The sequence below is a fragment of the Amblyomma maculatum genome, chromosome 9, assembly GCF_055883805.1.
Source record: "Amblyomma maculatum isolate TAMU_Amacu chromosome 9, ASM5588380v1, whole genome shotgun sequence".
Taxonomy (NCBI): domain Eukaryota; kingdom Metazoa; phylum Arthropoda; class Arachnida; order Ixodida; family Ixodidae; genus Amblyomma; species Amblyomma maculatum.
The window spans coordinates 77,177,790-77,204,030 of NC_139352.1; the positions used below are offsets into that span (position 1 = coordinate 77,177,790).

The window sequence follows — 26,241 nt, forward strand, 5'->3', positions numbered from 1 at the left end:
CTTGGACGACTCGTCGATCCGACACCTCGCAGCATTCATGCAGGAGTGTTGGGAGGCCGGTTGGCTGCCGGCGACATGGAAGGCCACAAACCTCGTATTCCTCCCGAAGCCGGGGAAGCGGCCGGGTTTCGAACACTTGCGTCCGATCTCGCTCACGTCATGCGTGGGGAAATTAATGGAGCATGTTGTTCAGGCCCGGCTGAACCGGTTTTTGGAGGACAACGATATCTATCCGAACACCATGATAGGATTTAGACCGCATTTGGCCGCATGCGATGTCATGCTGCAGCTAAAAGAACAGATCATACACAATTCAACAGTAGACACCAGGGTGATCGTTGGTCTAGACGTGTCAAAAGCTTTTGACAACTTGAAGCACTCGGCTATTCTGCAGAATCTCAGTGCATTAGATGTTGGAGTTCGCACGTACAACTACATACGCGACTTCCTCAGCGATAGAACGGCAACTATCAGTATGGGGGGACACACAGTAGAAGGTATTCGACTGGGAAACAAAGCCACACCACAGAGATCGGTGTTGTCCCCGACGCTGTTTAATATCACCATGATTGGTCTCCCCCCAAAACTAGACGAAATCCAAGGGCTACACCATACATTATATGCAGATGACCTGACTCTGTGGATGTGCAGGGGCAGTGACGGTGAAATTGAACAGACACTCCAGCGGGCAGGCTCAGATGTTCGGCCGAGAAATCGGAAGTGCTCGTTCTCACGTAAATGCGATCGCCCCATCGTCGGCGTATAAAGCAGGATAACCCGAAAATAACACTCAGGGTCAACGGTAACGTTATACCAACGGTGGAAACTATTAGAGTTCTGGGATTACGAATTCAGGCCAACGGCAGGAACTCGGAAACGATACAGAGGCTAGACGCTAGCACCAGTCAAACCTGTAGACTCCTGAAGCGGATCGCAAACAAACATGCGGGAATGAAAGAAGCTAACGTCCTTAGGCTAGTCCAGTCTTTTATAATCAGTAGGATAGTCTACGTGGCGCCGTATTTACGGCTTCACAAGGCAGAAAAGGAGAAACTTGACGTTCTCATTCGTAAAGGGATAAAAACGGCACTAGGTTTACCACCCAATACATCGACAAACAAGATTGTGAGACTAGGGGTCTCCAATACCCTCGAAGAGCTCATTGAAGCTGCAAGGACTTCACAATACCAGAGACTGCTGCGCAGTCGTACTGGTCGGAGCATTTTGGAAAAACTGGGGTATGAGCCGCAAGCATGCTCCAGACGTACAGAAAAAGTACCTAGACAGGTTAGAGACAAATTAAAAATACCTCCGCTCCCCAAAAACATGCACCCCGTTTACCATGAGAGCCGGAGGAGTGATAGAGCAACAGCGCTGCAAGCCCGTTTTGAGGGAAAACAGGACGTCTTATATACAGATGCTGCACAATGCGCGAACGGTAGGGGACGTGTTTCAGTAGCAACTAGAGAAGACGGGGGCTCGGTAGTATGCTGCAGCACCAGAAATTCGACCACAACGGAGGCGGAAGAGGTGGCCATCGCGCTAGCTCTAACACAACAACAGGTCAAAATTATAGTTACAGACTCGAAGTCAGTGATTAGAAACTTTGACGCGGGCCGCATTTCGGCCATAGCAGCAAGAGTGTTGGCCAGTAGTTCACCACCGGCAGAGCAGGTCGCGCTCATTTGGACACCGGCGCACCAGGGGTTGAGGGGGAACGAGAAAGCGCACATACTGGCCCGAGGATTAGCTACATTCCGGGATCCCAGTGACGACTTATGTGCAACCCCGTACCCCTTGCGCGATGAGGAGCCCCTGCAGTTCGACGATGACCTTAACACCTACCAAGATATCCTAAATCATTACAAATTAGGCAGATCAGTACTACCAAAAGCGTGTAAGCAACTCACCAAAAGCGAGGAGGTTATGTGGCGTAAGCTACAGACTGGAGTATTCCCGAACCCCCAGCTTTACAGCAAGTGGCACCCGGAAATTTTTAGCCCCAGGTGCAAACGTTGCGATGGCATAGCGGACATGATCCATATGATATGGACGTGTTCTAGATTTGGAGAACCTGACCGAACAGATGAGTCCTGGGAGGCACTACTTCTCAAGCAGGACGAAAAAGGGCAACGAGAAATCATCCGTCTTGCCCTGGCCGCTGCTAAGATCCAAGGGATCCTGGTCGACGGCTGAGGGGGAGGACATGGTTGGGACAGAGCTTCGCCTCGGATCCTCACCAACCTTTTGACGGGTGCAATAAATGTTATTTCTCTCTCGCTCTCTCTTCCATCCAATTCTTTGTATCACTTGTATTTTAAATCGGTCTGATCATATTTCTATGCTAAGAAACGTGTAAGAAAAATTAATATAATGAAACCAGAAATGTTTTGCAGCTGCTAACAGGGCATTTAAATGGTTCCTTTTTTTTTTTTTTAAAGGCTCTGCTAAACGTGTTTTCTGAAGGCTGTTTGGGACTCTGGCACTAAAAAGCAAACATTTGCCACATTCCACCAGGCTGCACAAACCATCAGCCCAGTATTGAAGTGTGTTGGCAATGCACTGGTCCTAATAGGGCCGGGCATTGCCAACATGCTGCTCCAATTATGAGCCATCATTTTATGAAGCACAGAAGTAAACCATTATTAGCTCTGGTGCAGCTGGCACAGGTCTTATGGCCATCTCTGACATTGAAATGTTGGCTGCCCTCCTAATTTTGAGCACAGTCAGTGGTACACGTGGACCAGAAGGAATCTTTCTGGATTGATGCCTCACCTCTCTTGATACTGCATGTAGGGTACAAGTTTTAACTATTGCTTATCTTCATTATCACGTGGAAGCCGCCTCTTAGCACTTTCATAATTCTAGGGTCCTTCTGAGGTTCTAGACTAGTAGTTCTACTTCCATGGTGTGTGAGCCTGCACGTGTATGCAGGTTACGCCTGGCGGGGCTGCGGGGCCTGCAGGGCGTGGTGCGAAAAACGGTCAGTGACGACCTCCAGGTGAACATCTGGGACGAAACCCACATGGAAAAGATTGTGCCTTCACTGCTGTTCAACATGCAGGATGCCAAGTGAGTTATTCAGGGTTATTTCCTACATTAGAATGGCCGCACGAGGCATTCCAGCGATGCATTTATTCAGTCACACGTGAATAAGACGTCTCCATGACAGTACACTAAGACCTGGATTTCAAGACTGGGTGTCTACTATTCAGTCTTAATTTTTTTCTGCTTTTCTTTCTGTTTTTCTATGGCCTGTTTCTTTCTTTAGCTTCAAATTTAATAACACTGTCAGAGAAGAAGACTATTTCATTGTTAGCGTTTCACTGAGGAGATCTGTCTTCTAAGTCCGGCCACCTGAAACTGGTGAGCCAGCTTTGTGTGCAACGACTGTGCAGTAACGCTAATTCTATCTTACCCATTACGAACGGTGCAATCTTTCTCTTCATTTCCTTCCAGCTTAGCGAAGAAAGGCACTCCGTCCGTTCATTCGCAGCAAGAAAGTGGGGAAGGCGGCACTGCCCAGACAAGGTTTCATTTGCTCTCATTGCATTCTGTTTCTCGAGTGCCACCGACCATAACGCTGCGTCAGAAACGCTACATCATTTGGGATGGGGCATGGGAATTGAGGGACGCTGCCACAACCTCTCAAGTCGGAGGTTTGCGTGCTGGATGCTCAGTTTCTGATGCAGTGCAATGTTATTTGGCAGTGCGCGGGCTTCGGAGACGCCAGACAGTCCACAAGTGGAGACACCCGTCACCTTGGCCGAGAACTGCTTTCGAGAGGTCATGGGGCGAGCCACGTATGGCCACATCGCATCCGTCATCAAGCCAGTTCTAAAGTGAGTATCCCTAAGACTCTTCTCGCGCAATGCTATTTGGACAAAGTATAGAGCCTCTTGAAAACTGCAGAAAGTGGCACGATGAGGTTTTAACAAAAAGCAGGCTGAAGAACATGGGATTTTTGTTAATAAGTAGAAATTGTATTGGAAGAATAGTTAAGTTGCGTTTGTTACCACATGGTGATGCCATGGCGGTCCACAGCACTACCTTTCGGTTACAAATTTGCCTATTCTGGCAATACAAATTTCTCGTTATTAAAAGCACTCTCATGACTATGTTCATGTGCATTTCTGAGAAGGCCGCATCATGTTCCTGTCTTTGCATTTTGCATTATTGAATTCTTACTTTTTCGTTGCCGTTCAGTCACCTGGTACTTGTCTTTCAAGCCTCTCTTTTTGCCAGCAGACAGCATTGCCTTTTTTTTTTTTTTAAAGCTTCTTGTTCAATTTCGTGTCTAAAATTTGTCTGTCACTTTCGTGGGCATGACCACTGCTTTTGATGTAAGTGAAGGCTAGAGATTCTGTTTTCGGGTTTTTTTTATAGTTATGTGGGGGATATCAGCAATCTTGAACAAGCCGGACGCTGGGTGCATCTCTGTCAGATTTCTAGCTTTAAAGGGACAGAACACTAGCCAAAATATGTCATGAGATTATGGTGGAGATGAAAAGATCCTGCTTCATATAGTGCAGATCGAGCACTACAATATCAAAGAAAAGAGGCTTTACAATTTTAATTTGCCATTGAAAATCGCATAAAAGCAACCGAGGTGCTATCTAGCGGAGAAACCCTAGTACTTTCAGTCTAGCCCCCCACGTAACTACATGTCAGCAAAATATCGCTGATTTTTGTAACTGCAAACTTTTTTTTTTTTTTTCTTTTTGGAGTGCTGGCCATAATTTATTATGTTTTGCGCTCTCTCCAGTGCGTCCTTAACTGAAAACCACCCCTGCTTTCACACCGCAAGAGGTATGCTTTCAGGTTTTGCCACTAGATGGCACCACAGGGTTTGCGATTTCGTGAATGAAGCGATAACAGTGCCCACTAAAACTTTCGTCGATGAGGGCGTGCGTTATTGTGCCATAACAGCAATGAATGTGAAACTGAAAAGGACGTTACTCTACGCAAAAAATGTCTGATTACTGTCTGGCGAGTGAAAGTCATATTTGTTTTCGGTACATCTTTTTTGTCGACCACCAGTCATTATCGCGGTCGCTGCTCATGGTTTCCAGCATCGGGCTACATAAAAACGGGTGCACGCATTGATCGAAAAATTCCCGGTAAAAATTTTCTGCACCGTTTCTAACAAAACCGTTATGGAATTGAGCATTTTAGACATCAATCTTTTCACTTTGGCGAAAAAAAATTCAGACTTAAATTCCAGTGTTCCGTCCTTTTAAGTGTAGGTATCTGTTGCATCGCCTGATCTCTGCTGCCATACGCTAATTGACTACCGTGATGAGCTTGAAAATTCATTTTTGCCTCTGCAAAGTTGTATAGATGGTAGCTCGGTGTCAGGGGGTGCCGGTCATGGGCAGCCCGCCTCCTTGCTCTGTGTGTCCAGGCACCTTGACAACCACCAGCTCTGGGTACCCAACACCTTCTCTGTGTATACGTTCAAGATCATCATGTACTCCATACAGGCAAGTGTTGGCTCAAGGCTGTGTGCTTACTTCGGAAGGGAAAGATAGTTAGAGCAGTGGACTGCACCTCATCTTCTCTCATTCTGCTTTCCACCTACCATAAGAAAGCGCCATCATAGGGCGCTTTCTTTCTTTCCAACATTTCTTAATGCACATACCAACAGCTTTTCATCTTTCTCTCGGTGTATGTGACATGACCCAGAAAAGAGAGTGGGACTGGTTATAATAAGATAAACTTCTCTAGAATTTTATTTAATGGACTTTAGAGTGAGTATGGCTGATTGAGTAACTGCAGTAGCTGATCAGCATAGTTTTAAGTTGGTTGGTGCAACGTATGCAGGTTATGGACTCAAGGTTTACGACAGTGTTTGAAGCGCAAAAGATGTGACAGCACAATATAGACTGCGTAAGAAAAAAAACAGAGGCCATGCTTATGACTGCCTAATGTATGCAAGGTGTGTGGGTTGGGGGGAGGTCAGAGTTTACTACTACTGATGCATACTGGTTATTTCAGGCATCAATTTTATTGTGCTTTCTCAATGCCTCGGTGATAGGCTCTTTCAGAAATTCCTGGTGTATATAGGTAGTGTGGTGGTGCAAGATGTGCTTGATAAGCACCTGGACTACAGAGACCACATCAGATGCTCAGTATTGGTGAATTTCACTCCTACAGTGTCAGTGTCGTAACGAAAATATTAAGCATAAAGCAAAATATAGATTATTATGGTGTGTGGCAGTCAGACCCTGTTGCAGTGATAACCCTTGTTTTATCACGATTATTACAGGTTCAGCCATTGCCTGCTCGTACTCAGCAGTGTTCTGAGTTTTAGTTTTAGGGGTATTTTTTGTTTTTTGTTTTTTTAGTTTTCGAGTTTTAAACGGTAAATGTAGCTGGGTCCAGCGAGCATTTTTTCCATCAAGTCAGCGGCTATATTGTGTCTGTTTTCATCTTTTGTGTCCTTGAAATATGCTTATGTAGAATCCGCTTTTTTAACAAAGGCCACTATGTGCACGTGTGCTTCTCCACCGGTTGAAATGGAACCCGCCAGCTCCTACTGCGCATGTGCAGTTCGTGTTAGTGACAGTTGCACATGGCAGATAGCACCAGCTGTTAAGCACGCATGCACGCACACACGCGCACCATTTTGCAGGTGCAACTGGCTCCTTGTGAAACCAGATTGTGCCTTCGTCTCCCATGTGCGTTTGCTTTCAACCTGTAGCAGATGAGTTTTGCCACTCCACAGAAAGCGCCACATCTGGGGAAAAAGACTGATTTCCTGAAAATGTTCAGAGGGTCTGGAACGCAGTTTTGCCATTTTTTTTTTTTTTTTTAAAGGAATTGCATTCGTCTCTAAAATGCATTAAGGTTACACAAGCAAAGTGTTGAAGTTACAACTTTTTTTTGAGAGCTTAGATGCAAAGTTAAACAGCTGTATCATATCAAGGTGCGCTTTTCTTTTGCCAAGAAGGGGGGGGGGGGGGGTCATTAGTATCATTGAACAATGTGACATTGTTGTTCACTCTTTGTTTTCGCTTGCATGGCACTCTGTGCATGCAAGCGTGCTTGTAGAAGGAAGGTGAACTGTCAATCGAGGCGTTTTGCATGGCCTTCTTGCACACAGGCGCAGTATTCGTATGCGGTGATCCAAATCCTAATGAATCACCTGGATGAGAAATACCGGCTCGAGACTGGGGCTGGTTCGAGCGAGGACACTGAGCTTAGCTCAGCAGGGGCCGTCTCCAGGGGTCCGAAGGTGCGCACGGGCATCGTCAAGGTGCTCTTCCACATCGTCACCATTGCGGCCGGCGAGAGCGTGGGACCGTCCGTGCTCGAAGTGTTCCACTCGTTGCTGAACCACTTGCGGCATTCCATCACCATTCGCAGGTGAGGGTTGCCACAGCTGCAGGAATGCTAGCAAGGCTCAATTTTATACTTGGCCTGGCTACTGCGGGGCTGAGAACATCTGCTTTGGAATCGTAGGTGCATTGCAGTGCTCTCCACTGCGCACTGGTTAAGTTGAAGGTTGAAGGTTTATTTCCGCAACTGGTGTTGCGAGGACAGCCAGGGAATGTAACGTGTTGTTTAATTTAATGCAAGTAAATGTTTGGTACCAACCCAGCATAAAAATTGTCGCAACATTTCTTGGTGGTTTGCCTCGAGAAGAACCTTATTGTTGGGACTGAATGTGCAGTGATGGAGTGGAGAGGCCAAACATGGAGTGCCTTTTCTAGCTTTTAAAACCTCTCAACAGTGAATAAACAGCCGCAGAGGCTCGGTTCCCTCTAGGTAATTTTGAAAAACACTTGATTAGTCACAGCCTCCGCATCTTCTTTTCTTGTCTGTTTGCTTGGCATAACATGAAGGTTAGTGGCAGTGTAAGCCTTTCGTGGCTGGTTCATCCTACTGCCATATTCTCTTCATTTATTTCCTGTTGGTTCTGTTACAAAAGGCAGCATTCAGCTTATTTTTTCTTTCAGACGAGGTTGCGCCCACAGTGTGAAAGCGTTGATGGCTGTGGTTACTTTTAGACTAAATGCAATGAAAATGCATAGTCCTAATCAGTTCTTTATGCTGATTTTAAATATGTGATCAGCTTTCTATATGTTCATTAGTATTCAAAATAGTCGTCATTATCACTGCTTTATTTGCAGAAACAATAGAGAAAAAAAACACTAATCAGAAAACTTAAAATATGGCTAGCTAGTATACAGTGTAAGAAATACAGCATAGGAACTGCTTTTTTGATTAAGGCAATATTTAGTCATTTTGCGGCTCGTTGAAGTTTGATGTAGGGAAAATTGATTAGTGCACAAATAAATTAGCAAGCATAAAACGAGAAATCTGTTCCCAACGTTGTGCAGTTTAATCTCCTAGGAGCATGCTGCAATAAAAGTTGTTCCTTTATCTGCTCTAGATGCGAAGGTATCCTTCTTGTAAACTAGAAAACCATCAAATATTTGCATTTTGAGGTTATGGAGTTTATTCAGGTTGTTTGCACTTTATAATATGGAAGTAATAACCGAGGGAATGAATGAATTAGTTGGTATGTACGAGAGGGGCTGTAGATTTTCAAAATGTCGCTTTCAAAAAGTTACTTTTTTTTTCTTCGCAATTTTCGGTCCATCAAGAGCCCTGTCCTCCCCTTAATGGATCGTGCCCTCTCCACTGATACTGCAGCTCAGACGGAAGTGAGGTGGAGGACGAGCGTGAGTTCCAGGAGGCGGTGATTGCCACACTGGGCGAGTTCGCCAACAACCTGCCCGACTACCAGAAGATTGAGATCATGATGTTCATCCTGGGCAAAGTGCCCGCACCCCAGGGACCTGAAGATGCCAATGACGGGGACGTCGGCTCCTCGTCCACGTCACCCAACCTCCGTGATAACTCTGAGGTGTTGCTGCAGCACATCATGCTCAAGTCACTGCTCACGGTGAGTCTGTCTCACCTGCTTGGAGTAAGCTTGGAAGATTAAGAGTATCGTTTATCGTTCGTGCGCAATAAGTGCATCGAAGCTAAACAGCACACTCGGTGGTTTGCCATTGTACTGGGGTACTGCCACTAAAAGCGTACACTTTAGACCCAAAATTAAAGTTGAAGCACGCAGTTCGACCACATGCTTAGATAACAAGATTACAATGAAAATGCAGGGGCCAGTGGTTTTAATATACAAAATGAAAAAAAAAAAATATATATATATATGCTTTTTTTTTCTTTCCCATCATTATATGGTAGTCATGGTAGAGAGTAGCATTAGTAGGCACAGTCCGACTGAAGATGATGGTACTGTGGATGTTAGTCTTGAGACTGCCACAAATGTTTGGAAGAGGGTTTGTTGATCAACAGAGAAGCATAGACTTTGGGGCCATAATTACAGCAGACCACTGGAATCAGCTGTAGAACTAACTGCTCAGTCTCTGTGTGATGACCAGTGGCTAGACCAGGCCGCAAACTGTCAGGGACTTCATTTATTCATTCAAGTTTGCATTCACTATCTCTGATAAGAGGTTTTTTGTTTTCTTGTACTTTTTTTGATGCTGTGCAACATGACAGTTTGTGTGACCACTACTGAGCTTCCTTGGCAATTCCCCATCCTTCTCTTGACAGGTGGGCCAAAAGTACCGGCCAATGCAGTTGAGCCAAGCATTTCCAACGGCTTTCCTGCAATCTCTGCTGCGCATGTCTCTGGCTCGAGACCCCTCGGTGCGCCTCGTCGTGCAGAACATCCTCCACACGCTACTCGATCGGCACCAGAATCTGCCTGAGCTGAGCGTCATGCCCAACTGCCAGGTACTAGCCCTAGCTATGGCAGCTCATTCTTTCATTTCTTTCTCTTTTTCACCACACCCTCTCTCTCTCTCCCCCCTCATCTTTTTGCTGACAACAGTATAAGGTGAAAAACATTATATGTGCCCTTAGCACAAAAGCATTTCACCGTTGTGTGTCCATGGCACGCAGTTCCGAGTTTGGTCAAGCAAGATTTTGGTTACGTCACCCTACGGACGACTGTGAAAGGCACTAAATTCAGGAGTCTTCTGGCCTGCGTGACGTCACCCGTGACATCGGGAACTTTCCTGTAACCAAAGGAAAGTAATTGAGCTGAAAAGAAAAAAAAATTGTTAAAATGGTTAGGGGAGGAATTAAAGCCTGTCTCTTGTGTCCTTCTCCATGATACTGGCACCTAGTGCCCTCCCATGTTTGTTCTTGCAACCTCAAGGTATGCTGGCACCCTCCTGTGGCACTGTCCACGACTATGTGTTTTTTAGCAGGCATCCTTGCAGTCTTGCACTCTGAACATCCCTTTGTCTTTATCAGCATCCAGATCTTTCTCTCTTCCGTTGTCCCTGCATCCTCTTTGTGTGAAAGTGTGCAACTTGATGGTGTCACTGTTAGAATAACCCAAGATTTTACAAGTGACCTTTTAGATATTGTGAACTCTTCATTGGCGAATTCTTGGATACCGCGTTCTCAGGGAGTTTTTTTTATCCCTTTAGTTAATTTATCTGATAACTTTTTGACCATGTGCTGCTTGCTGGTGGCAAGCAGCTAGAACATTATAAACACAGCCTAGGTAAGGTGGTTGGAGAAAGTGTGACGGGCACGGGTGTGGGGCTGCCCAGGCGTGCGATAATTGGCAGCAGGGGAACTATGCTAGCACACTAGCTGTGCGGCGTACACAGTGTGCACGCATGTTGGCAGCTAGCTGAGTGTTAATAGTTCTGTGCATTGCCAAGGATTTGGTTTTTGCCTTCAAATATAGAATGTGAAAAAGCAGGTGGTCAGCCATTCTTCACGAGACCGAAGCTCGAGAGCTGTAGGTGATCTTATACCTCATGCGTACAGGCGTGCTGCACTGTTTTCTTGCATCTCTTTTCCTTGCCTAGAGCGATAGCACTGGGATGTAGGGGCTAGAGGAAGGTGTTCAGGCATTTGCTACAAAATCTAATCAATGGAACACTCATCCTCAGCCTTTCAATACTGTGAAGAAAAAACTTGCTACATGTTCAGCACTTCACTGCAGTTATAGCAGCAGCACTGTAAACCATGTTCAAAAATGTTTCTGGCATACTTTGAGGCAGGAAGTTTTCATTTCTATGCATACCACATTGTGAATTTCTGCATTTCTGAAACAGATTTTTGCTTGTTTCTAGCACCCACTTTTTTCAGAGAGTACAGGCATTCATTTGACACCTAAAGAAATACCTATCATTCGGTATAGTAATGTTAATTCAGCCTTCAAGAGACAAGGCAAAATGTTTGAATTAACTGAAATTTTGAATGATCAAATGGACCGGAAAAAAACTGTCGAAAACCGTTCACATCGCAATAATTTTCTTTAATGGACACCTATCTGATGGTTGCACCTGAGATGAAACTCAGGTGAGGACGGTTCTTCCCAGTTTAGTCAAGTGTTCTACTTTGCGCACACTGTCGAGAATGTTGAAAAAGTGCTCCAAAATCGTAAAGGCCTCTGCCACTCTTTTCGCAGTGCGACGCAGTAGCAGTGGTGCTTCCTCACCAAACATCACCTTAGTGTTTTGAGGATGCTTCACCGCAATGCTTCACTGCGTGGACTGTGCCGTGGAGCATCCCCAAAACGCGAAGGGGCTGTTTTGTGAAGAAACAATAGATGCGCAGTTTCAGCATACCGAAAGCAGTATGTGTGTGCACGCGAGGGATATATGCACAGGCGTTAGAACAGCATGGCACCATTGCAAAATAAAAATAAAAGAATAATGACGTGCCAAGTAGCAACCGAAGCTGCGCAACTAACTGATGTGCGCGCCTGATCGCAGCAGTGGGATGGCATGAAGTTAAGCAAACCGAATTTATGCGAAGTTACAAGTTTCTTTGTTCTTGCGCTACTTTTTCATGTGACTGGGGATCAGGGAAGCCTATTTCGTTGATCGCTGGCTGCACATGTCTTACCGAGATGCCATCACCCATATGAATTAACCGGAGTGAGGCCCACCCTTGTCCGAGTTAATGATCGTCCGGAGCAACAAACTCTCACGAGCTTTTGCCGGGACCGTGCTTCCAGTTAGAATTATGTGAATTTCCAAATCAACGGGGGTCGAATTAACCGAATTTTGCTGTATCGCCTTCAGGTGTTGCACAATTTGAAAGTGTAGGCTCAAGTTCAATTTACCTGTGACCTTCAGTTTAAAAGTGAAGTATTTTGCATAAAGTAAAAGGAGAAATAAATCATCCCGACTTGTGCCACGAAGTTCTGGTTTTGACGGAAGGAAACACAAACTCTGGTCTGCAGGACCCAGTGGGTGAGCTGCGCGTGGAGAAGTGCTCGCGGCAGGACACGGTGTTCATGAAGAAGAATGGCCCGGACTTGCTGAGCCACATCTACGAGAATGCCCAGCTGCCCAACAACCTGCCCACCAACTTCCAGGCCCTGTACACCACGCTGGCGCTGCTCTGTGTCGAGCTCGGTAGCGAAGACGTGCTCATCGAGCTGTTGCGGCTCATGTTTGCCATACAGGTGGGTCTTTCATACAGAGTAGCATGTCACTTTGTGCGTTTGTGTTTTATTGGTTTACTGTAGTTTTCATTAAGAAGTCTTTTGTGAACTTATTGCTAGCCCCGAGGTACTTCAGTTGTGCTCTCTAGCTGCACTATTTTACCATTTTTTAAGTAGAAAAGCCGCTACTTTATATGTTTATTTGATGACTGCAAATGACAGGATCATATTTTTTGTCAATAGGATAAACATTTGCTTCATCTCTAAACCTTATTTCACTGCTGATATTCTGTGCAACTACATGTCATGTAGGCTATTATGCATGCAGGGTAGCTGCGTTTTGATGGATCCAAAACACAGAAAGGTAGTTCCACAGTGTGCTGTGTGGTGGCAGCACTCTCTAAAGGCATAAGTAAATTTACCCAGAGCCTTCCACAGTGCCAGTCCTCGTAGGTCATTTGCCACTGTTGCCAGGACCACTGTTTACAATGCCCCATTTAAAATGGCTTGGGTAAATGGCATCACAAAAATGCTTAAAAACAGTGCCAACTTTTCCTAATAATGTGTCTTGGACACGGTTTCTTATGTGCTTAATTTGCTAGCAATATTTGTCAGATATAATTGCATTTCGGCTTCCTTTATAGCAATTTATTGTGCAAAAGCTGGGGAAAACCATCAAGATGTTGTGGAAATGGCTTATGAAAGGTCAGGTAAAAGTAGGGGCATGGGAATATTGAAATTTTCTAATGCAAATGTGGGAAAAAAAAATGCCTTCGAATATTAAATTGAATATTGAATATTCGATCGGCGAAGAGCGGAAAGTTTAAAAAATAGAAAACATTATTTGTCTTGTTTAGTTCAGAATTTGCATGGTATTTGCAAATAAAATCAAACTAGAATTGCACAGTGTGTATGCCCTACTGAAAAATTCGGTATCAGTTTTATACAGGATTTATATACTGGTTTTTTGTATTAAAAAGACCTGCACAAATCCGGGTGGAGCTGTCATACCACTGCTGAATACGGCAAACTCTTGTTAATTCAGCTTTTAAGGGACTAAAAAAAATGTCCAAATTATTCAAAAGCGCGATTTATTGATCAGTAATTTTTTTCTGATGAACACCTGCGCTATGGTTGTCTGCATTTGAGATGGAACCTAAGTGAGCATTTTTTTCCCAGTTTCGTCAACTGCTTCACATTGCACTAGGAGTATACGAATCTTCGAATACGAATCGAATATGTTTGGTAATCGATTCATATTCGAAAAATACCGAGTATTTTAAAATAGTGGAATAATCGAACATTTTCGAATTCACCGCAGTTTCACCATACTGCACGCTTCGCCGCAATGCTTGGTTGCATGGAATATGCGGTGAAGCATCCTGAAAACGCGAGGGGGCCGGTTTATAAAAGGTTTTGGAAAGAGGGCTTTTCCGAAGTGTGAGCAAAGCGAAGCATTTGACAAAGCCAGGAAAAGACGTCATTCTCCCTTTGGTTTCATCTTAGATGTAGACCACATTATGAAGGTGGTTCATCAGATAAAATTACTGTGATGCAAACGATTCTCGGCAGTTTTTTCAGACCCATTCGTTAATTTGAGCTTTAGGTTAATTCGGACATTTTTTTTCTCTGGCCCCATAAAGGCCGAATTAACGAAAGTTTACTGTATTCAGCGGCGATATAATAGTTTCACCTTGTTTCATGCAGGTCCTTTCTCTACAAAATATGTTTGTTTAGCAGGGTATACATTGCTGTGCAGTTCTACTTCAATTTTATTTGCATACAACATGTGAAATCTGAAATAATTAGACAAATATAGTTTTATCTTTTGAAAGATGCGGAAGAAAAACATACTATCCGGGAAAGCGTATGATCGGAACTGCCTGATTTTGAAAAAAATTAACTGCTGAATGAGGTACAAAGGCATTTAGAATTGAGACTTTCACTGCATAAGAGTGTAGATTGGAATTTATGGATATAAAGTATGCACTGCTCCTTTTTTAGCTCTCGCAGAATTCAGTCCCCATTTGCGTTGTCCTCACCGGGGAAGAGATTTAGTAATAAATCCACTTCGTAGAAGGTATTGACGACCCGGGATGCATTGCAGGATGCTTCCCCCCCCCCCCCCCCCCCCCTTACAGCAGTGACATGTGGGAAGCCATGCCGGTAACTTGCATTGCAGTGTTTTCGCTCGTGCCCAAGACCCGGAAAGCTCTTTTGTAGACGAGAAGTTTCACTCCATGTTTCTAAGGCAACACAGAGAAGCCACCGTGTTTCTACTCGTGAAGTCATGTTTCTGCAGGAATGAGCACCTTCTATGTTGGCTCGTTGGCTTTCTTTGATGCTTCGCCCCTTTACACCTAGGCACTGCAGGAAAGCAATAGTGGCGAATGAGTGCCGCTGTGCCCCAAATTTTTGTGCTTTGCCGTGCATGTTGGTGCACGCTGTCTTACATGGGGACCAAACAAAACTAAGTATGCTTGTCCTGTTCATAGTGTCTGTCTTTCGTCCTATTTTGACATATAATTAGGACATTCCAATTCATGTCTTTTGTATCTGCCCAGGACCTTCCCAGCAGTGGGCTGGTGAGCATGAGCAGTGGCCACATGGCCTCCCTACACGCCCTGGTGGCTGCCTTCATGTTCCTCGCGGGTCAGCTCACTTCCATCCCCTCCCTCTGCAGCCACGTCAACGAGGTGGGCATTTCACAGTGTTTTAAAAGGGACTTTTTCTTTGTAATTAGAATTGTTAAAATGCCGTAATCGGGCAATACAAGTTAACTGGAATTATTCCTTCATGTCTCTTTAAAAAATAAAATTCTGTACTTGGGCTCCTGATTTGCCTGTTGCATAGAGAGAGTTTTCTTATAGTAGAAACTGATAGTTCTTTTTCTGCTTGAAAAAACAACAGCCTCAGCCCAGCAGTTTAGCCAGGACAAGCATTGATATCCGATGCACAGTCTGTGCATGGTAGCCTCGTTGCAATAGCTTTCAAGCATTCAAAGTGAGTCTAGCTAGTAAAAATGGACGCACCAGTTGCTTCGCTTGTATAGTAGTGTAAATTTTACATATAGGTACTGCAATGACAGTACAAGAATATAAAATTGCTTTTGGTACTATTTTGGTATAGTTTTGGTACATGCTTGGTGGTTGCAGGTAATCAAAGTGCGGCGTGAGCGTTTCCCCCAGCTGCTTCCCCAGAGCCAGCAGGTAACAGGGCCGCTGGGACAGGTGCCCGAGCAGGCCCTCTTCGACCGCAATGTGGTGGCCGAAGCGTTGCGCAGCACGGGACACGACCCTTCCAAGTTGTTCACGCCGTATGCACCTCGCCACTCCAGTGTACCGGGAGGTGAGCTGCCCTTGCACCGGTTGCCGCATATGCTTGGTACACTTACTGCCAGTATACAGTCCAAATAACAATACGTTGTGGCAACTGTCATGAAGGAGATGCAGTTTGACTCAAAAATTCTCCCCCTGCCCTGCCACCCTTCTTGAAAGCTGTACGGTCAAATCGCACGCCAGAGTTTACGGCACATGTGGCAAAATCCTATTGGCTAGAGATAAACAACCAAAACTGGTGACAGATTAGACGCCACACCACGTTGAATGTCAGAATTCCTTTTTTATTTTCTTTTTTTACATTCTTGACTGAATTGAGTACTATGTTGCACTTGATCCCCATTAATTCTGTGCTTCTAGAAAATTACGGTGCGTTACCGTATCACGGAAACTGCGTGTCAGTCTAAGTTGAGCAACTTATTCAGCAGAACTTGTTTGTCATGGCTGGTGGTTTTAGTTAGGTTATAATATTAGGTCATAATATTAGTGGCACTCATTGCAACTAAGTTCAGCTGCATTTGGCTCCTGGTTCTGGAGGGTGTTTAGCTCTGTTAATAATGCAAAAGCATTGTGTGAGTCGTTTGGTCGTCAGTCGCGAGACTGGTCACCACAAGTTTGTCTGAAAAATGTGTCCGCTAGAAATGGTACCATTCCAGACGTCATGCACTGAGTTTCACGAACTGTTTATAGATTAAAAATAAGAAAAATAAAATTGGAGTCTAGATGGAAATCAAGCCCGGGCGGCAGGTGTGCGAGACGGGGACGCAACCGCTCCGCCGCGCCGCTTCGTTTGACGGTTTAGTTTGGTTTATGGTGTTTGATGTTCCAGAGCAACTCAGGCTATCAGCGACACTGTAGTGGAGGTCGCAAAGAGGGACAAAAAGAGACAAACGAGGCACCTAGTCGCACAAATTAGGTACTTAGTCATTGCAGCAGCACATGCTTTCACATTTCTCCAATGGAATAACAGGCTGCAGTGGTCGCAAAGTTTTGATGACAGCAAAATATTTTTTTTTTTTTTTTTCGCAGAGTTAGCAGTAGCCTGTCATTTTATAATTCATGTCATTTTAAAAACCATGCTGTTGTGCTGTTATTTTTGGCACTCATTTAGCGCAAAAATTGTATAAGTACTCCTTTGTACTCCATGACCATCATAAAACTGCAGTTTTCTTTCTTTCTTGGCGCATAAAGTGCTAAGATGGTGCAGTAGTTGTAACGTCTACTTCATCACAGATGCAGGTTCTGTGCCATTGTGCTTGATGTCACATGAAACAATGCTTACGCAGGGGAAGCCAATGTGACGCGGAGTGTAAGTGACCTCAACTCAAACAACATTGAAGTGGCCAGTGTCAACTCCTCTCCTGGCTTCATTCGAGTGAGTGGCATTCTCAAACGGGTCACTTCTGAAGGGATGGGAAAGGGGGGCACCATTTACATAGACAAGTGTGGAGCTAGTTGGCATCTGTGCTAGAATATATGTACTTACAAATAAGCTGTCAATAATCTCCTATAGAAGGTTGTCAGTAATTTTTGTAGAATTAAAGAGAACCTTTTTAAAAACTTCAATGTTGACGGGATCAAGGCCGTCAGTTTGAATAAACTGGATGTTCAAAACAGGCGAGTTAAAGTGAACGAGTTTCCACTGTTCTTTCAGGCTGCTTATTGCAATGTCGAACTGATTCCGCATGGTGCTTGTGATCCTTGTTGCAAAAGCTTGAAACGAAGGCTTCCAGAAACTTGATTGCTCGGATGATTTTTTTTTCTTTTTTACTGGTGTTGTAGACTGGTCCCACTTCCTCCGTAATAAACATAAGCTAGAGATGTAAAAACGGTGACGGGCATGGCTGTCACATCTCTATTTGTCTGCTGCTTGTTTCTGCAAGGGTGCCTTAGCTACTGTAGTCGAGATCATATAGTGAATATAATAAGCTGAATGGATTAAGGGATCTTTTAGGCTGAACATTAGCAGATTTGTTGTCTATTGATCGCGCGCTCCAAAGGGCTGTGGCCACCGATATCATCATCATCAGTGCAATGGTAGATGAGGAGCAGAAAAAGTGTTTTGAGTATTTTTTTGCAGTCTTTAAAGTGTGGTGAGGAAATAGAGTAATATTCTGAGCACACGGAATATTCAGTAGTCTTGAAAGCACAAAAATGGCTGGCTTGCATTGGTAATGGTTCGTCATAATTGGTGAAGCAGCAGTACATTGGTGAATACCACAGTTGAGAATATCAACAGGGCTATGGAACAAATGAGTGGGACATTTAGAAGCCCTAGACATCAGCACTGTGTTTGTCCCTATCCTACATTTTTGTGTTTTGTGCATTTCTTTATTTTTTGAAACGAACGCTGTCAGTGGTATGATGTGTGGAAAAAGTAGCCAGCACCTGAAAGTGGGGAGCTTTGCAAGGGAGTAAATGGAGTGTATTATTTCTTTTATACTCCCCTTTAATGAGTGGCTCCCTCTTGTAACCACTTGTGCAGAAGCATCCCGAGGAGGAGATAACAGTGGAGGCCCTGAAGAAGATGATGCAGGAGCCAATCGACACGCAGCAGGTGGCTGAGGAGCAGCGCTACAAGGTGCTTGAGCGCTTCCGCAGCACGCCTTTCCTCGAGCTGCTGTCCAGCGCACAGCAGCACCACCAGGTGAATGAGACTAGACGATACAGAAGGGGGTCTTCTTATAAATATCTGCAGAATCAAAGTTCAGTAATGGGAACAAAAACAACTTTTAAATAGATAAGCTGGTTCTGCATATCTATGCTCAGCTCCTTGATTTTTTTTTTTAATTGCAAGCTAAAGATGTCATTCTCTAATTTATAACTGCCACTTTGATTTACCTAGAAGGGTGGCCTAGTTAGTGATTCATATTTGCAAAGGAGGCAGCACTAAAAGTGATGAACTCGGAAGAGAAGATGGCAAGTTCTTTGTGTCGTGTCGGCTTCTCTTCTGTGTTTGTCCTTTTTTTCACTGCCTTTTTTACAAGTATAAATCTGCCTGCATAACAGAAAAATATGTGTGATCACCAGTGAACTAGCCTGTGGAGAATGTCTTGCAAAGTGATTTGCCACTTGTAGAGGCCAGTGGATTATTTTTGTTTGGATTGAAGATACCTTTGAGAATGAACTTCAGGGCTTCCTTGGGCATTTTCAGAATTTGTAGAAGAAAGGTAACTCATTATTTACCATTTTTTGCCATGTTCACATAAATCTGCAGCTGCAGATTGGCATGAAGTTAAGGTGAAACCAAAACTATGCAACTCTGCTATATTTTGGACGAGAGCACTTTGATCGTTGTGCCTTCCGTAGCACGCACAGTGTGCGGGCACCACTATGTCTGTGCTTGATGACTGCACACATCGTAACTCGACGTGATCACCCGTCTGAATCAGCGTTGGTCAAGACCACGTTCCTAGTTCTAATTATCCAAATTTCGAGAGTAACAGGGGTCATATTAGCTAGATTTTACTATAGTACCCTTTCTAAGACCAAACAGCCCGAAGTGTGACAAAAGCACTGATGAAAATTCTTTTGTTCATACATCGCATTTCTCAAGGACACTGCGCAGTAGTGTCAAACTATGTTTTGCTCTGCAGAGACTAACAAGAAGTGACTTTTCTCTCCTACACTCTGCATATTATTATTAACTGTTTATAGTCATGACACCAAGCTTTCACTAAACTATGACTGACACGAAACCTGCTTCTGCAGCTACAAGAAAAACAAACTTCACCCACTGGTTAGCTACTTCGGAAGTTACATACCTGAAAAGCCTTTTGCATTTGGCAAGCCTCTTAAGCAGCTTCCTGTCGAGCAAAATTTAGTGCTAACCTAGAAACCGGATCACGTGATAAGTGACAGTGGTTTGGTGGCCCTCAGCTCATCACGCTGCATATCGCCGCATGCGGTTAGCACTTGATAGCACTGCTATGCCAACAGCAAATGCTATCACTTATCGCGAGTGTCGTGTGTACAAGGCAGCCTGAATCCGTTGTGCAGGGTGTGATGCAGCCCGCCCACTTTTTTGAAGCATACCGACCTCCTGCCACCGACAACTTTGGCTCGCAGCACGAAGGGCACATTCAAACAGACATTGCGAAGATAATAAAGTGACCACATTGACAGTCTTTGGTTTGCTTGTGTACTATATGTTTTAGCATATGGCTTACCGCTTTTTGCAGCACTGATGTGTTATAGTAATTGTTACTGCCAATTGCTTTACTTCATTCAGCATTCCACGTGACACATATGTTGCTGTGCCAAGGAAATCACACACCAAAAAAGTTACACATCATAGCGTACAGTGCCTGTTTAAAACATTGAGCATGACATCCTCAGCTGTACCTAACGAAATTTTAAGCTCTTGCATGGTGTAAGTTGCATTCCTGGCCTGAAATTTTTATTGGTGACAAAAGAATAAGCTGCACCATGTGCTCATTTACCAGTGCATAGTCTGTTCGCAGAATCATAAATACACAGTACATTTTTTAGCATGCGTCACAACGGCAGTTTCCTCTGAACTTTGGTTGAATGAAAGGAATGGAAATCTCTAGTTTTTCAGCTGAGTGGAAAGGCATCAGCGTATCAGTGCTTTGGTTGTTCTTATCCGCATGCGGAAAAAAATTGCTGTAGTTTGCGCACGCACACCTATTCATAGATCCTTTGTTCTTAACTTATCCTTTTGTTCTTTTTGTGCTGGACGATTTGGTTGTGAGAAGACATGCAGGCAGCACTGAATACAGCTCTAAGTCTACAAGGAAGACTGTACAGTTTTAACGGACGCTTCGTTGTGGGAGGAATATTTATCGTGGCCTGGAGATTGAACCCAAGGCTACTGCCTGTCTAAAACAATTCACCAATTAAGCTGACCAGAATGACTAGCAGATGGCAGTGAAGACAGTCAGTTAACTACTCAAAGTGGGAAATTGTTGTTGGTGGAGTGAGTTAAGAAATTTGTTTTCCTTTGAGTATGTTTAGGGCATTCTTGTGGAGTAATGGGAAGTGAATTCTTAATTTACTCCCTATTTGTAATAAGGAGTAAATGGTACTAAGGGAGTTTACAGAGTAGTTTCCACACCAAGCACAGGAAAGCATCATTTCATTTACTCCCTCTTTGTAATAGGGAGTAAATAGTGCTAAAGGAGTGTAAGCAGAGGAAAACATTACTGAAACAATTTTTCTGTATGCAATACAAAATAAATTGTAATAAGGGGGTCTATGAAATAGCTTCTCTGCCTAGTGGGAGAAACGATCATGGAAACAAATTTTCTAGAATGTTTCTTTCTCCTTTTGAATGCAGTGTGCACCTCTTGCTCAGTACACGCACGTTTAATGTGCTCTTCCGGGTTTTGCAGGCTAATGACCTCCAGGGCAAGCTGAAGGAGATCCTGGGCAAGCTGCCGGGCCCGATGGCAACGGGTCACGTGTCGACAGGCAGGCACACTGGCACAGCAACCAGTCAGCATGCGCTAGATGCTCGCCTGGCCCAGGACTCACATTCAGCCCCAGTTTATGAGATCAACTTCCCTGAGCTTTTTGTCTTCTAGTTCTCACATGGGGGCCACTCTGTGGCCCCACAAGTACGGTGCAATAAAGAATAAGAGTCTGTTTACTTGGTCTCTGCTGTGCACTGTCTTGCTTGTGGAAGTCACGGTCCTGAGTAATGCTGGGTGCATTGACCTACTAAGGTCAAAGCTTACTTCCTTGTGAAGGTGTGCCGGTTCCCAGGTCAGACTTCTGCTGCAGCTGAACTTTGAGCAAGAGTTTGCATACTGTTTGGGGCACGTCCTTGACGACAAAGTTGGCGATGAAAGGTTCTCCACTTTCCGATTGTGTACGGGAGTGAATATATGAACTGGCGTCCCCGACAAGCAGAGGGTTTTCAGACATGCCTGGCACAGAAACTAGAGAATATTGGCTCAGGCGGCTCTTGAATCGATGCACCATTCGGGAAACCAATATCTTTGTATGTACTAGAGATATGAATCTCTTGTCACGAGGCTCCAGATTATGGCAATAAATGCTAGCACCATCCTGGCAATCAGAAGTGGGAACACACTTGTAGAGAACAGGTCCCGCTGGATTTAATCTGATGCAGTATGGGTGATCGACGGTAGGTCGGTAAGACATAATTGAAGAAAGTGCTAAAAGCAGCACTGCGATCAGAATCAAAAGCACCACCCTTGTATCCTTATCCAAGTCTAAGACAGGTTGTTCTATTGTTGCATTGCTGACTTCTATTGTGTCAAAAACATGTCTTCGAACTCTCTCTCGATGCACCCAACCTTGGTCAATCTGAAAAGCGTCACGGAGCAGTTCAACGGCCAGCAAAGGCGCCGTAATAAGACGTCTTGGTGCTTTGGATGTACTTCTCTTTTGAAAAAGTTTTGCAATGCCAGCCATAAATTTTGAACGACTGCTTGAACTTTGCTTTACACTTACTAAAGTATACGTCCCTTTTGAGCTTTTTGAAGTCAAGTCGGCCGTTTTTCTGAAGATGTCAAGAAAACTTTCCACAGTAGTTTCAAAGGGCTCCGTCTTGTGGCGCGCTTGCGTTTTCGACATTTCGACCCAAGTCCCTTTCCAACTGCTGACTGTGGTTTCTCTAACAGGCTTCGCGGTTGCGTTCCTCGTGAATGCCGCAAGGATCGTTCTAGCGTTGGCAGTAGTTTTTTCTGGAGGCGTTGAGGTAGATGACGCATTTTCCGCGGAGGAGGCCGCTGGTTTTCGGCTGTTTCGGATAATTACGTTGCTACTAATATTTATCGTCTTGTCTCGGGACACGACGACCGACTGGGACACAATGATGGTGCCATTGTCCATTCTTTCGACCGCTAACGGCAGCGCGGCAGCGGGGACGCACAACAGAAGGGTTACTATAAGCATGGCTCACCATGTCTAACCTTGGCGGCCAGCCAGAGGTAGTGCGAGCCTTGTTTATATGCCGCATCGGCATGCATAGGCGCGGCTCAAATCACACCCACGCCTCGCTTTTACCTCTTTTACCAGCTCCTCCGATCATAACTCGTTCGCGTTCTGGGGAGAACGACACCCGCAACTGCGAAAGTATTTAAAGTTTCGTTCGAAAATGATATCATGAAATATATACGTGCGCGTACCCACACGACTTATAATGACAGTTAATATTAAGGTGAAAGCAGATCGTGAAATTGCGTTCTTTATTTGTGTACCTACTTTGGAAGCTGCTCTGCTGCTCGTTTGGCGAGAATGACCCCAATGACTGGCCATATCTCTAGTATCTAGCATCGATGAGATATGAACACAAAGCAAAAGCAGACGACGCCGCACGCAATTGATAACGGTGCTCGAATCTGCCAAGACTTCCGCCTGGCCTTATCAACAATCACTACACGATTTTTATAGTGACAACGAAGTTCATATGAACGTGTGCAACCAAATCGCTTGGCGCACAAGAATTTTCCACATGGAAAACGAACGCGAGGCATCCGACGCCTAGCAGCCGAAGCCGAAGAAGCGCTCAAGGGTGGAGTCGACGGAAGCCGGAAATCACGTGAACGGCGAGGAATTTGGTGGGGCTTTTGCCAGCGCCATGGGTCCGCACTTGCGCGCTGCTGCTACCTGTTCGCGGAAAGTGCAGCCGAAATGGAGTTGACAGGCCGCCCAGCGACACGGAGGCAGGGTGCCTAACCCGAACCCATCGGGGCCAGCGATTCACCCATGTGACGTGAAGTGTCTCGGACGCGGGGACAACGGTCTTGCCTTCCAGACGCGCTGCAAGGCGTTAAGATGGCGTCCGAGCGAGAGCTGAAAGCCGTGGAGCGTATCAACCTGCGAAACACCATCAACCAATGGAATGCCAATCGCCTCGACCTTTTCGAACTAAGTGAACCGAACGAGGTAAATACGTGCTAGTGCGCTACAGTCGTCCACGCGTAGCGCGGGAGTGTCGTCTTCGGCCAGTGTGCCTGTTCTTGTGTCAAGTGTCTCAGGGCCCAACTTTGGGCCGAGTCGTGAAGTGTGTCACGTCAAGATGGCGCCCCGCTGCACTTGTATTACGCCGAATTGATGCCTTAATAGCGCCTTTCAAAGCGGTTTCCGGCACTTGTGAGACCTCGCTGTCAACGCCGGTGTCGACGACGCAACTGTCATCGCAGTACGCGCGGGCACTCTGGCGTGACAGCTACCGTTAGCGGCTCGGCGCCCGAAGCGTCGTCCACAATCCGGCTGGTTCGTGGCAGTGTAGAGCCTGGAAGTTGACGGTTCCTTAGCGGACTCCTAGCACTTTTAGCGCCCCACAACTTCGCAAACGTGTCAGCGCACGACCCAACATGTGCTCTTTCGAGGTGACTGTAACTGCCATAGTAATTGCATAACGCCATTGAGACGTCTCTTCCGCATTATCTTCATCGTTTTGGTTCGTTCATTGAAACTGCCAGTGCATTTTTTTCTGTTTAGTCCAACATGTTATTTTACGAGCTCTTTTAAAAGAGGCTATTTATCTCGATCTAGCTTCCGATAAAGTACTTTAAAGTGACTCGTGTCACCATGTTCATCAGGGCAGCTTCTTCTGCAGAGTGTTCGTAACTGCATTGGGATGTGCCAATTTGACGGCACTGGCACTAAAATAGTTGTATGCCGTAAAACTGGTCAATTTCAAGTGATGTTTTTTGCTTGCTACACAAGAAACTGTATTTTCTATCTTCCTGAAAGAAGGCCAGACAGGAAAACAGCAACAGGACATGCCCATTGCTGTCTTCTTAGTTACACCTAATTGCCTTCCTTGATACATCTATTGTCTTTTTCTCGTGTTCCGCATTCGGTTGATAAAGGCGCATGATAGTTTTCGTGTTTATTGTTCTTATATTTATCTTTGATGCTACAACATTCAGCTGCTGTGGCCGCCTTTCAATGAAGGCGACTGTGATGTCAGAGCATGTTAAAGAACCCCAGGTGGTTGAAATTTCCGGAGCCCTCCACTACCGCGGTCCCTCATAGCCTGAACCACTTTGGGACGTTAAACCTTTTGTTCTTGTGATGCAGTACGATACTACTGTATCAACGTATCAACGTTTTGCTTAGTTTAAATCTGAAGGCAACAGAAAAAGAAAGCCAATACTCTGTGTTTCTGCTGACAAGCTGCGAGGAAACTTAGTATGAAAAGCATGCCTGCCTGTTTGTGTGGTTGCTACACATTGTTGTCGTTCTTTGAGCCATGTCAGAATAGCAAGGTCATGATTATGCCATACTGTAGTTTGCTAATTATGCTCAGTTGCAGTGAACCTGCTGTTGGCTGATGATTGATCGTCATTTTATTCACATCCTTTAGGACATCTCTGCCATCCTTGATACAAAACAGTAGAAACATTTCCTTGATTGTCCACTTAGATGTACTCAAGTGTGGCTTGAAGTTCTCCAGTATTGATAAGCATAATGTCTCTGCTGACTTCACAGCCATGTCTTGTAACTGTTGCATTTCTATGCTATAAACCTGGGACATTATTAGTGGTTTTGGGTGGTTTTGCTAGTTGCAAGTTGCACAGTGCGAAGCAATGCTGTAGTGATCAGTGAAGGGAACTGTCCTCAGAACGTTGAACGTCGGCTATATCTGAACTTTTGCATGGCGTGGCATCTTGCATGCAGACCAGCTGCACTCAGTGGCATTTCCATTTGCATGTCACATTTAGTGGTGCATTGCATTGATGGATGTGTTGCCCCTACCATGCATAGATGCACTGTCCTAAGCATCTTTAGTGTCGGAACACATTCAAGGTGTGCTAGTAGACTGCAGTGTGCCACAGGCCTTGCCAATGCGGTGATTGTATATGAAAAAGCATGCGCTTGTTCTGGAATATAGGAAAATTTGAAACAGCGCTAACCCACGCAACCACAAAGGATAGACGAACGACGAAACACAGCGCTTTTGTCACATCGTTCGTCTAGCTTTTGTGGTTGTGTGTGTTAGCGCTGTTTCAAATTTTTGCTATAGTCAAAATGAACCAACTCTCCCAGAAAGAAGTGTTAATGAGTGCTGTTCTGGAAGTTCACTGCATACAGACCACATGATTTTGAAACATTGAGTCGGTGCTTGGAAGTAGCGTTTCTTGTCTGTATTTGTTTCTTCTATTTTCATGCACTTTAGCTACTTAACTAGTAAGCATGGGCTAAAGATGAACTCTAAAAGCCCTAGAGTATACCCACAAGAGAAGTCCTTGTCATTAGCCATTATACAACAGTGTCATGAATGAATGATGCATCATAACCAAAATTCGGTTTAATTTCTAATGTTAGCATGGGAAGGAGGGTGGCTATCTTATGCTTCATTATAAGTTGGATGCTACTTAAGCTTCTAGCTTTATAATGTTATAAACGAGGTTTTTGGTAGTCACTGTTTTAAACATGGAACAGCTACCAGATGAAAGAAACTCAGTTTGAGAAAAATATTTTCATCTAGATACCAACAAAATCAAT

General features: G+C 44.7%; 2 protein-coding genes across 4 annotated transcripts in view; both read left to right on the forward strand.

Moving 5' to 3' along the window:
- stmA (Protein EFR3 homolog stmA) overlaps positions 1-21,404 on the forward strand; it is a 31,537-nt gene extending 10,133 nt beyond the window's left edge. For 2 of the 3 annotated variants that reach the window (XM_084579114.1, XM_084579113.1), the window contains exons 5-16: positions 2,935-3,072; positions 3,711-3,842; positions 5,405-5,483; positions 7,106-7,368; positions 8,662-8,914; positions 9,589-9,771; positions 12,251-12,475; positions 15,019-15,150; positions 15,610-15,802; positions 17,079-17,167; positions 18,278-18,439; positions 21,147-21,404. In XM_084579114.1, the coding sequence (XP_084435240.1) occupies positions 2,935-3,072; positions 3,711-3,842; positions 5,405-5,483; positions 7,106-7,368; positions 8,662-8,914; positions 9,589-9,771; positions 12,251-12,475; positions 15,019-15,150; positions 15,610-15,802; positions 17,079-17,167; positions 18,278-18,439; positions 21,147-21,338 (2,041 nt within the window). In that variant the 3' untranslated portion in view covers positions 21,339-21,404. Of the gene's footprint in view, positions 1-2,934; positions 3,073-3,459; positions 3,532-3,710; positions 3,843-5,404; positions 5,484-7,105; positions 7,369-8,661; positions 8,915-9,588; positions 9,772-12,250; positions 12,476-15,018; positions 15,151-15,609; positions 15,803-17,078; positions 17,168-18,277; positions 18,440-21,146 lie in introns of all 3 variants that reach the window. The other variant, XM_084579115.1, reaches the window with a different exon arrangement.
- Positions 21,405-23,247: 1,843 nt separating this feature from the next.
- cno (adherens junction formation factor afadin) overlaps positions 23,248-26,241 on the forward strand; it is a 47,196-nt gene continuing 44,202 nt past the window's right edge. Inside the window, exon 1 of the mRNA XM_084579111.1 lies at positions 23,248-23,670. Coding sequence (XP_084435237.1) covers positions 23,560-23,670 — 111 coding nt within the window. The 5' untranslated portion in view covers positions 23,248-23,559. The remainder of the gene's footprint in view (positions 23,671-26,241) is intronic.